Source organism: Barbatula barbatula (genome assembly GCF_947034865.1).
Source record: "Barbatula barbatula genome assembly, chromosome: 2".
Taxonomy (NCBI): domain Eukaryota; kingdom Metazoa; phylum Chordata; class Actinopteri; order Cypriniformes; family Nemacheilidae; genus Barbatula; species Barbatula barbatula.
In genome coordinates, this window is record NC_136767.1 from 30604206 (window position 1) to 30615748 (window position 11543).

Here is an 11543-nt window from a genome sequence, read left to right on the forward strand (position 1 = left end):
TTTTTGCGATTGTGACATTGTGACCTACTTTAAGTACATTAATCAAAAAAATTCATTGTTATGGGTCCTGTATAGGAGGTTTCAATAATTCTCATTATTCTAAATGGTGATTCTCATACTGTAATACAGTACGTAATATTAATAAAATAAGCATAAATTAAAGCCAGTACAACAAATTCTACAACATGGTACTTGTCAAATTAAGTATTACAAGAAAAAAATAAGCCTTATTTCCCCAATACAACACTGAGACATTGGGTAAATGTATGTGCTTACTTATAAAATAATGTCACAATGTAAAAATGTATTAAACATCAGCTCTCTTTGAGCGAAATATTGTCTTATTTCTGGTGGAGAGAAAGATGACCACAACATGTCCTTTTTCTGAGTTTCACCCAATTTAACTTTAAAAACTGTCCTAGTTACAACACCGCTGCAATCTGGTATGTTGTTGCACACATTTGATACTCTGCTTCCATTCCAATAACTTAACTTCTTTTTGTTTTAACAAGTCAGTCTGTAAATGTACTGAAATGTGCACCGCATATAAATTAATTAGGCTTTAAAATTAAAACATAAAATTGAAATGTAAAACATAAAAGAGAACTTTGGGTTTCTAGGCAGGATCGTGCACAGTGTCGCTGTTTAGACGGAGATAGAGCCCTCCCTGAAGTTGGTTTTCCCAATCAGAACGTTTAACAGAATGGCTTTTCCCTCTCTACTTTCCTTCTGTGCCTTTTTAATGATGTCATCAAGTTGTGACTCATCCTGTCGCCCCCCAACCAGGTAACCCTTGCCCCCATAGCCATCAGCTACGATGTGATAATCTGCAAGCAGAAAACAAGAAAAAAAAACGAATTCATACTTTTGTATCCAAATACATGTATAGAAGAAAGTCAAATGTCAGTGCTGCTGTATTCCTTGAGTGTACAACTGCTGGACACTATGCAATCCTATAATGTCACAGGTGCTACGGAAGACTCAACAATAAATTACTAAATAACAAAAATGGTAAATAACTGTGACCCAGACTTCTCTTTTAAAGCGATTTTACACGTAGTTGAACTGTACGGTACAACAACATTCAAGTAAATAATTTCCCTGGTTAGTAATATGACATCACAGGTCAAAGAACATACATGCAACAATATCCTTTTTCTGAAAAACATCTTGATCCACAAATTTTTTTGAAGACTCGGGAGGTGTACTGTAAACTTCAAACTCGTGCTAAATCCTACATTTATGACAACATTTTGAAAATATTATTAGAGTAAACCATCTCACCTGTGAAGGCGAGACCACAGGCTACATTGCTCCCGAGCAAAGGCACTTGTTCTCTGGAGATCTGACTCCAGCAGGCATCATTTCCGACCAGAGCGATCACTGGTGTCTGACATGACGTGAAAAAACAGCTCATTTACAATCGTTCTGGCTTATATACTGCATTTATGCATTATGCACTTACAATATAAGTCTATGGGGACAATCACATAACATGCTTCATCTGCTGTTGATCGCATATGGAAAGGGTTAAAAATGTTATGATTTTTTAATTCATTTGTAAATAAATCAAATGTAATCCAAAACCCTATTACGCCCTGTCCTGTCTTTTAAATAGATATGTAAACTACTTTGTCCCCAGTACATAAAAGGGATTTATATGTGAGGTTTGGCCGTGTTTTCCCCACCTTGTGGCGTGTAAAGGTATCAAATTCAGCTACACTGTATCCAAGGGAACCATCACCGTAAATGATCCAAACCTGTAACACACACATCGCACCACGTGGGAAAAGCTGTTTCAATAACTGGGGCAAATGTCACTACAGTCAGGTCAGCTAGGTCCTCTGGTCAAACAGAGATCAATATCAAAGCATTCAATACAATTTAACTTCTTTACAGTCTTACCTCAGAGTCAGGTCGACAGAGCTTGGCCCCCAGAGCAAAACCTCCTCCAACACCCAGAGTCCCAAAAGCTCCTGGAGTGAATAGCAGAAAACAGAATCATCAATTCCTTCAAAACGGTGCTTTAGATGTTCACAAACAGGTCAAAAAATATCGATAGTCCTGCTAACCTGGGTCTAGCCAGCGCAGCGGGCCCCGCGGCCTCATGATATAAGCAGCACTGCCGACAAAATCTCCCCCGGCGGCCACTATGATGCTGTCCTCATTCAAAAGCTCATCCACCCGGTGCAGAACATTCAGAGGATTCAGATGCATCTCTGTCTTCTCATCTGCTTTGGCTCTGAGATAAACAAATAGGCAGCGAGATGAAACTGAAGGGAGTTATAGGTCATAGGTTTACACATTCAGTCTCCTGAGACAAAGCTGACATGCAAGCAAGAATAGAAAAGGTGGGGAAAGTTCACCTGTTAGTTTTCTCTTTGACGTAATCTCCTTCTTTCAGACTTTGAGGCCATTCCTCTGGGCATCTGTGTCCCTTGAGGGCTTTAGAGAGACGCAGGAGGAAAGAGCCAGCATCGCCTGAAACATTTGGAAAACAAATTGTCAGTGTAGAACCCTTTTTTAGTAGTGTATATGTACTGTATGTATACACAGGTTATAACTTAAATTATACAAATATGATGTAGCTGTAATCCGCTGAGCGGCTAAACTGGGAGTGCTGTATTTGTGACGCATCAAAAAGGACATCATACATACAAAAAACAGAAAGCTTTCCAATACTCCAATTATTACTCCACAAACATGTTGCAAAAATAAATTGCTGGTCAACAAAGAGTACACTTACTCCCCATTCACCCCCTCCTGACCCACAACAGGTGAGCAGGTGCCCGATAACCACTTCCTACATATCTCACGACCCCTCCCAAATCATGTGACGCATTTACCATTTCATGTCCACTACAGATGGATTTTGATTCTAGTTTATTTAGTGCAGAGCTTTTTAAACTTCAAAAGGTCCCAAAAGATGTCCCATGTGCTTTAAGACCACACATTTTATATACATATAATATACACAATAAAGTACAGTCTCTTTACAAAACATTGATCACAAGATTGTAAGTGTGTAATGTAAATGATGTGCCCAAATGATAAAATACTGTAGTAGAGTATACTATAATATTTACTATAGTAAACTGTAGTAAAATGTCAAGATACTCCGGTATAGGGTGTTCAATTAAGTATAGGCCTATTACAGTTAATGAATTAAAACTAGTTAGATACTATAGTTAATACTATAGTACAGAGAATTTTATTTTCATTAATGTATTATACATTATGTATTCAGGAAAGAAATTAAACTGCACTTCTTCACCTTGAATGGCCACTGTTGGTTTCCAGAACATGTCCGAGTTCTTCAATAGCTGACTTCTGTCTCTGTTAACTGCAATGATTTTACTCCGTCGGTTCAGCACCCTTCCATAACCCAATCTGAAGTCACACACTGTGCCTACAAACCAAAACAAATCATGTATTGACATCTAGAAAAAGAATAGCTTAGTTTTCTAAGCATTCCGAACAGTATAAAACCATAGAAAATAAAAAGACACTAGATGGCGCTGTTACTCACCTGCCAGCAGCACAAGATCAGCATCTTTCAAGGCATCTCTCCTGTTCTGTCTGATGTGCAGTAGACTGTTCTTTCCCAGCATGCCCCGAGACATCCCACCCAGGAAGCAAGGAATGCCTAAAGACTCTAGGGCCTTTCTGTAAGACACACATCCAAAAAGAGAGTTCAAACTTCAACCATGAGTTACATGTCCGGGTGCTATAAATCAATAATTGTTGCCGTTTTTGGCTCATGCTTACACAACTAAAGCATTATTCTATATGATCAATTTATTCAATACATACAGTAACTGTGTTGGTTGCATATGGAGCATAAAAACCCTTTGGACCTAAAGCAGTGGTTCTCGAACTGGGGGCCCCAAGATTGATCCAGGGGGACACGGAATTTGTATCATACTTTTCACGCAATCAAACACTAGAAAAATAACCAAAATTATTTATGTTTCAGCATTGTATAACTGAATATGTTTTTGGTTTCTTAAAATTCTAGTTTAGGATTATGCGACTTTATTTTGGGGAGGGTCGAAAATGCACTGTACAACAAGGAAAACGTTCGAGAACTACGGACCTAAAGGGATAGTTCACACCAAGATTTAAACTCTTTTTTTGTAAGAAAAATAAATATTTGTTCTGCAGAATACAAAAGAAGATATTTGTTGGTAGCCAAACAACACCGCCCCATTGACTTGGCCCCAAAATGATTTCTCAACATATTTTCTTTTCCACATAAAAATGAACCAGAAGTTTTGAACCACATGAGAATATAATTTTTTGAGAGGATTTTTTTTGAGTGTTATTTTATACTTCTAATGCCCTTTATTGCAAAGAAAAATAAATAGTAAGCAGGTCTAAAGTAGCAGAACGGGTTTTTTCACGATATGATTTAAAAAAATGTAAAGGTGTCAACCAGTATATGTCAATATTAAATGTTTAATGTTTACTGTTTAATGAAGGAGGGGTGTCTTTAAATATCTAGACTGGCACCACAAAGACAATAGGTTTAATATCCAGAAGGGGATTGATGAACTACTCCATGAACGAGTATGACACAAACTGGGTAAAGACAGAATGGCTAAATGACCTGACATCATCTGCAGGTGTAGGCGGCAAGGTTGCTTGGCTCCCCAACAGTATGACGGGTTTCTTGGCTCGGCTCACCAGTTCCACACATCTTTGAATCTGGAAATGAATGAAACAACTTGAATACCGAGTCATGCAAATAAGATCTAATCTGCCGTGTCTGAAGTAAAAGTCACAGCTTTCTAGATCATTTCATTCTGCCCTGTTATGGTTCAATTCAAAGATGATGAGAATCAAATGAGATCTAATGTGACGCAACCATAAAAGCAATTAATAATACATCTCAAATGGCCATTAAATGATTGACAGGTCTCACCTCATCCTCTGTGGCCTGCGGGATGTGAACGGGAAGTGGGGAGGGATCACGGTTTTCCCAAGCTCCAGCAAATAAGTTAGATAAGTGATTTTTAAGATACCTGGCGGATAACAAACAAAAACACTTTCAACGTAAAAGTGATTGCCTTTCCTTTAATAATGAAATAAAGCGTAAGAAAATAGGAGGAAATAAAAAGTGAGAAATGTTTTACCGTGCAGTGATTTTGCCCATAAGACCTTTGGGAGTGTTTTTAGGGGCAAACTCTTTTTCCACCACATGGAAAGGGTACAGCGTGTCTATGGGAAGCTCGATAAACACTGGGCCTGTGAAATTGTTATACACATCAAACTGTACTTATGCACACAGAGTCAGGTCATGTACTCTCTAAAAAGTGTGATTCACTATATCTTAACTTAAAAGTGACATGTTTCAATCACTCACAAAAATGATAAATGATTAAATGAAAAAATGGTCATTCGCAGCATTACCTGGTGTGCCAGACTGTGCCACGGCCAATGCTTTTCTCACAGTAGGAACGATTTCTCTCACTGTTCTCACTGAAGCACAGAACTTACAGAGGGGTTTAAAGAGAGACATCTGGTCAAAATCCTGCAAGGCTCCTCTACCCTAAAAAACACAAAAATCGAATGTCAAGAGGAAGAGTGGTGGGTTATTCTTGTACAAATTGTAGATTTTCATATTTATAACAGATCACAAAACCATCACATATATGACACACACTTAAAATATTACTGTTCGCTGTATTAACATAAACAATTAATGTCTTAAGCTAGGATCTCTTCTACGTTACACACACGACTCAACAGAATGTTCATATCAAATGTATTTTACAGTAAGATATACTATGTCTGCAACTTTTCAGCACCAATGAGAATTTATGGGATCAGATTGACAACACATTCTTAGGAGGACAATACTCACATATTTATATCCACATCCTAATTTTATTTAAAAAAAGGAGTTTTATGTTCTTGCCATAAAGATCAACAGAAGTTAGAATAGCTTCACAGATGTTTTATACATGGGTCGAAATAAATTGATAAAGTGATTTTGTGTCCATAGAAAGCACATTAAATGCAAGTAAAATGTCTTTTTACTTACAACGTAAAGTTTCTTGGACAATAAAGTCACAATTTGGTTGAAATACTGTTACATTGTCATTCAGCGTAACACAATATGTACAAATTCAGAATTTTACTTATTAAAATATATAAAATAATTAGGGGAGCATTTACATTTTATTGTGCTTTAAATATGTAAAAAAGATTATTGACCATTGGCCGAATTTTTTTTTTTACAAATCATTAGCATTTAGTGTGAAAGTAACTATTCTCTTTTTATATGTGATAAATAGATTTTTGTGATAAATAGACTTATTTATTTTATGCTTAAACCCTTTTTCGTCAAAAATAAAAATTATTTTAGCAGTGCGGAATTTCATTTGAATATAATGATGATGATATAATGACATTCTTGTTCAGAGCAAGTCGAAACATTGAATGTCACAAGTATTCCGACAAATATAAAGTAACGACTTTATAATACAAGAATAAGTGTTCACAACATCATAATGCTAGCTAACAGTTTACTTTTAATAGCTTATTGTTTGGCATCATACGTCTTCCAGAAGGAAATATTATGCGCAAACAATGGTGTCAGAGACTCCTCTATATTAAATTATGAGCGAAAGAATCCCTCCACAATAATTGATCATTAATGTCACTCAACACTTCGTGTTAATATATACATGAGAATGCGATGTGCTTGTTACACTGAAAGGCTTGATAGATAAGTATACTGTAAGCTCTTGACCGGGCAAGTAGAAACAAAGCATGTCATTTTATTCTTAAGAAAAAATGAAGCAAACATTGAAGTTTCTTCTTTAGCTCCGTTCCTGAAGCTTCATCCCTGTACACCTGTTCTTCTGTTCATACTGAAATGAGATCATTTGCTTTGTTATTTTCTTTCTAGTGCGTTTCTTCTCTTCAACATGCTTCGTAAGATCCCGGGTAGAGCGGTTCAATAATAATATAAAAGTAATTGCTGACTTATTTGCTCTCTGTGTGTACACTTGTACTGGGCGGGAGGAACCAGGAGAGTTAAGATAAGCCTTGAGGTGAGGTGATGAATACACATCCAGTTTACTGTGTCAGAGATACATGGAGATAAAACCCTGTAATTTCATCACTACCACAATCTCATGAGTGCAGAGAAAGCATGTTAAGCATTCTTATACACACAGTTGTTGACAGACTCAATATTAAACTCACAACTTGCGCATGAAATGTTATATTCAAGTTTTAGAATTAAATTCATAAAATGATTTCTACTTTCAGAGCCTCACTGTTGCGGTCAGGGGGTTACCTCTGTGACGGACAGTTACCTGATATAATCTCACACCAATAGCGATATGAGGAACAGATAAGGCAGAGGTGTTCCAGCACGCCAGGCTGAGCAGAGAGTATGTAAAGTGAACCTTGAAGTAACTTTCTGACCTGCAGTAGAGTAGCAGCTGCACCACCGATGAGAAGCAGAGGAGATTCGGCCATCTGAGCGTTCTTCACCGCAGTGACAGTGTTGGTCAGTCCAGGTCCGGCCGTGACTGCAGCCACACCCACTGTGCCTACAGGGGCAAAACACTAGATTATCACCATCTAACATCCTCATGCAACACGAAGGACCCTCTTGCTTTCTTAGATTTGTTCTTACCGGAAAGTCTTGCCACGGCATCGGCTGCAAACACAGCCGTGGCCTCGTGCCGCGTGTCGACGATGCGGATGCCCAGTTTCTCACAGGCCACCAGGATGGGCGAGATGTGTCCTCCCACCAACGTAAAGACGAATTTGACCCCGTGAGCCCGCAGGACCTCCGCCACGCTCTCTCCTCCATGCCGGGGACTCTTACTTTCTGTCTGGGTGTCACAGACGTTGACAGTTAGAATAACATTCCCTGGTGTATAATGCAACAATCTTTGTCACTGCGAGGGGAGGAGAATACGCCTCAAGAGAATAGAATAATAGACACATTGTCGGATTGTGGGAGTGGTGTTTCCCTGTCCTGATTTATGGATATCTGCCAAAACAGGTGTTCTGCACGAACGTGTTTACATGCAATGTTGCAGTAAAAACTTGCAGTGTTGGCAATACAACAAGAATGCTTAAGTGTCAAATAGGCGCATGAGATCAAAGACAGCAAGGCTTGTGATGCAGTGAGCTGCGCGTGCACACCTGTCTGCCATCCCCTGGGATCCAACCCACAACCTTGCGATGTTTACACAATATCTTCCTCTTACCACTGAGATACAGGAAAGCTAGATGCAGCGAAACCAGTTTACCGGTTTAGTCACGTGACATTGGACATATACCCTAACATTAGAAAACCAAATGCCAAGTGCTGCTGTGAATAGAGATTTCCCTCTTCTCCCTAACTTTTGTCTGTCTATCACCATCTATGTTAGAAACTAAATGTTTAACCGGCTGACACGAGAGAGCGTGAATGGCTGAGGTACAGACTCAGGTTTACCGGGAATGTCTTGGCTTCTCTCATGATAGATCCGACTATATGCTTGCAGATCTTATAGATCCAAACTCCAGTTTGGCTAGTTCTCTCTTCGTCAGGAAATGACTAAATCAGAAAATATGAATACTGTGAACGAACCACCAGGTAGATACAGAGATGAAGGGAAGAACAGCAGGCAGGAGATGATGTGATGTTGAATAAAATGAAAATGATTTATTTAATAATCTCAGTTGTGCTCAGTCTCTGACTGCACAAAGATTCAATAGGTATTATTATATGAACCTAATGTATGTATGTTTCTACTCAGACCTGTCACTCACCTGAGCCAGAAGAGGAACTTCACACCATGGAAGCACATTCAGTTCCTAGCATTGTAGAGTCTGTCGGTCATCAGGGGCCTGAAGTGATCCTGGACAGTATGGCTTTGACGGAGGAGGAACGGAAGGCCATTCAGGAGGCAACAATTGAAGTTTTACTAAACTGACTCTCAATAGGCCTGTTAGGAGCTCAAGGTGTATCTGATAGCTCACGGGATCATTGTGTGATTCTAACAATCTAAAAAGACAACCAGCTTAGTTTTGTGTGAGGCGGGTCGACAAAAAAAGCTTATTCATCCCTGACAGTTGAGAGGCTCACAACAGACATGAACCATGTAAATGACAAAAAGAAGAAGTTCATATCCTACAACGTTACATCAGAAGTCAAATATGGTTTAGTGCTAAAAAAGTCTGGTTTGTTTGAACCCTTTGGGTAAAATATGGTTTATGGACATTTACATTTAGCCGACGCTTTTATCCAAAGCGACTTACAGACGGGTAAACAACGGAAGCAATTGGAACAAAATAAGGAAAACAAAAAGCACAAGTGCAATATAAAAGCTGGTCTCGCCTACCACAGTATACAGAGAAAAGACAGAAGTATTATTGTTTTTGTTTTAAAGAGTAAAAAAGAGATTGAAGTCAGAACTGATCGGTCAGGTGTTGGTGGAAGAGAATCTACAGATCTTGTAGCAGCGGGCAGATCCGATCCAGAGAAGGTACGTGAGAGAGATTAGAAAATGAACATTGAAAATGTCTGTATTTGACCCAAACTCGGTTTGAAACAACCCAACCTTTTTTTAAGCGTATTAATAATACTAAAAATATATTATTTATATACAATATATACAAAAACATATCAAATGTAGTTAACACGGATTCCATTTCAAACACCATTATGAACCATCAGTTGTTTACCATTAAAACCAGAACAACATTTCTTAATGTAATATGTGTTTTATTCCTGTAGGATTCAATGGTGTTGATAGGTTCTCATCCACCCAATAAAATCCCACCAATAGAACACAACACACTACCAGTAGAGACCCCCAGATACCATTAAAGCTTCCTTTAAAACCAATACAGCTCTCACTGTGAACATTTTTTTCAGCTGGGATGTGACGCACATTATTATCAGCACAGAAAACTGATTTTAAATTCCCCACCATAGTGAGTTTTCCATGCGCTCCAGGATCCAAGTGTTGAGTTATCAGAGATGCGTCTTATTCTCACAGAATGATCTGTGCAGTTCAGCGGTATCTGTGACGTCCAGATCACTGTGTCAGCAACAGCATTCAATGACATCTGTCAATGCACAGAAAATCATTACTGTCCATACGAATAAAAACACAAAACTCTGTGTCAGGAGGCAGTGGGACGGTTAAACTCACTCTGTCGATAGTTTCCATGTTTTTTGTGCGACCAACTTGTATTTCATACGTCTGATTTCTATGTTCTTCACTCGTCTTCATCTCCAGTCTCCACATGTCCAAAGCCCGAAGTTTGAAGATGTTCGGCACAGTGATGTCATCTACAAGAACATCATCGAAATATGTAACATAAATAATGCTTTACATCGCTAGTCCTGGGTGCTTTACATATTTAGTGTGAATGTAAACATTAATACAAACAATGTTTGAAGAAAAGCAACTTGACAAAAGAACTAAAATGAGTATTTTTTAAGCAGAATGGACATAAGAAAAACAAATGATATAAAACAGCAATAAATTCATCTGACCTGAAGAATCACATCTCTTAACATGTTGAAAGATGATGATGAACATAAGTATGTTTGTCCAAGAGTAAATCATCTCGGTGGATGTACAAGACCTCATGTTGGATTCATCTCTGCTCTTCTGTTCAATGTGTCACTTTCTCCGCCTCCTGCTGTCTGCTCTTTACATTAAAGCCATAATGCCTGTGGAATCACATTGATATCACTTTGTATGAGTCAGAAAGTGTTTCAATGATGTTTATTGTTTGGTGTTGAATGTTATTATATTCTGGTGTCGATCATTGATATGCTTTTAAACTCAACGCTATTATATGGATCCTTTATATAAACGAAGAGCTCCATCCACCGGTCATTAATGGAAATGCGTTTGAAGAATATTAATACATCATCCATTAAACTCATGAAAATACCAACAAACAACCCACAGATCTCACGAATGAACAAAGTTAAAGGTTTACATTTTACCTTAATTATTAAATCAATTATTTGATCATTCATAATGTATCTAATTGTTTAATTATACGTTTAGATTTGAATGTGTCACTAAATATGTTTGAATAAAAAACATAGTTTATAAAACTAAATACATAAAACATGTAAATACTTATTAGGTAAATTCGGCGAAATAGCAAAGGCTCATAAACATGCTCATCCCATTCTTCTGTTATGTACTCGATACTGGTGACACAAACATTATAAATTGTTATTATTATTTTTGTTTGTCTGTATTGAATTTTTTAACTTAACTTTAAACGCTTTATTTTCTTTAACCTTTATTTTGATGTCGGAAGAAACGTCAATGGCGTCGGTCACGTGATTTTCGGCGCCATGTTTGAATATGCGCATGCGCGACCAATTTGAGCTTCATCGCTTAACGTCAAAAGTGTGTCTGGTTAAACTGAAAGTGGCCATTATAAGAGACATTACAGATACTTAGCCGATTGCAGAGACTTTAGTATGACCCGGGTCAGATAACATCCTCCCAGAACACCTTAGCAACGCCTTAGCAACACTCTGCAGGTGCGGG

The 11543-nt window shown here is 38.1% G+C and overlaps 1 protein-coding gene across 1 annotated transcript; it reads right to left on the reverse strand.

The window, feature by feature from the left end:
- Positions 1-645: 645 nt before the first annotated feature.
- LOC306903202 (2-hydroxyacyl-CoA lyase 2-like) lies at positions 646-10616 on the reverse strand (the record flags this gene model as incomplete). Its single annotated transcript, XM_079472202.1, has 17 exons — positions 646-827; positions 1285-1390; positions 1689-1760; positions 1906-1976; positions 2073-2242; positions 2367-2481; positions 3275-3409; positions 3530-3666; positions 4610-4707; positions 4925-5024; positions 5136-5247; positions 5413-5551; positions 7441-7568; positions 7655-7856; positions 10015-10086; positions 10173-10312; positions 10607-10616. The coding sequence occupies 17 exons, from the start codon at positions 10614-10616 to the stop codon at positions 646-648; spliced, it is 1989 nt and encodes a 662-aa protein (XP_079328328.1).
- Between the last annotated feature and the right edge of the window lie 927 nt (positions 10617-11543).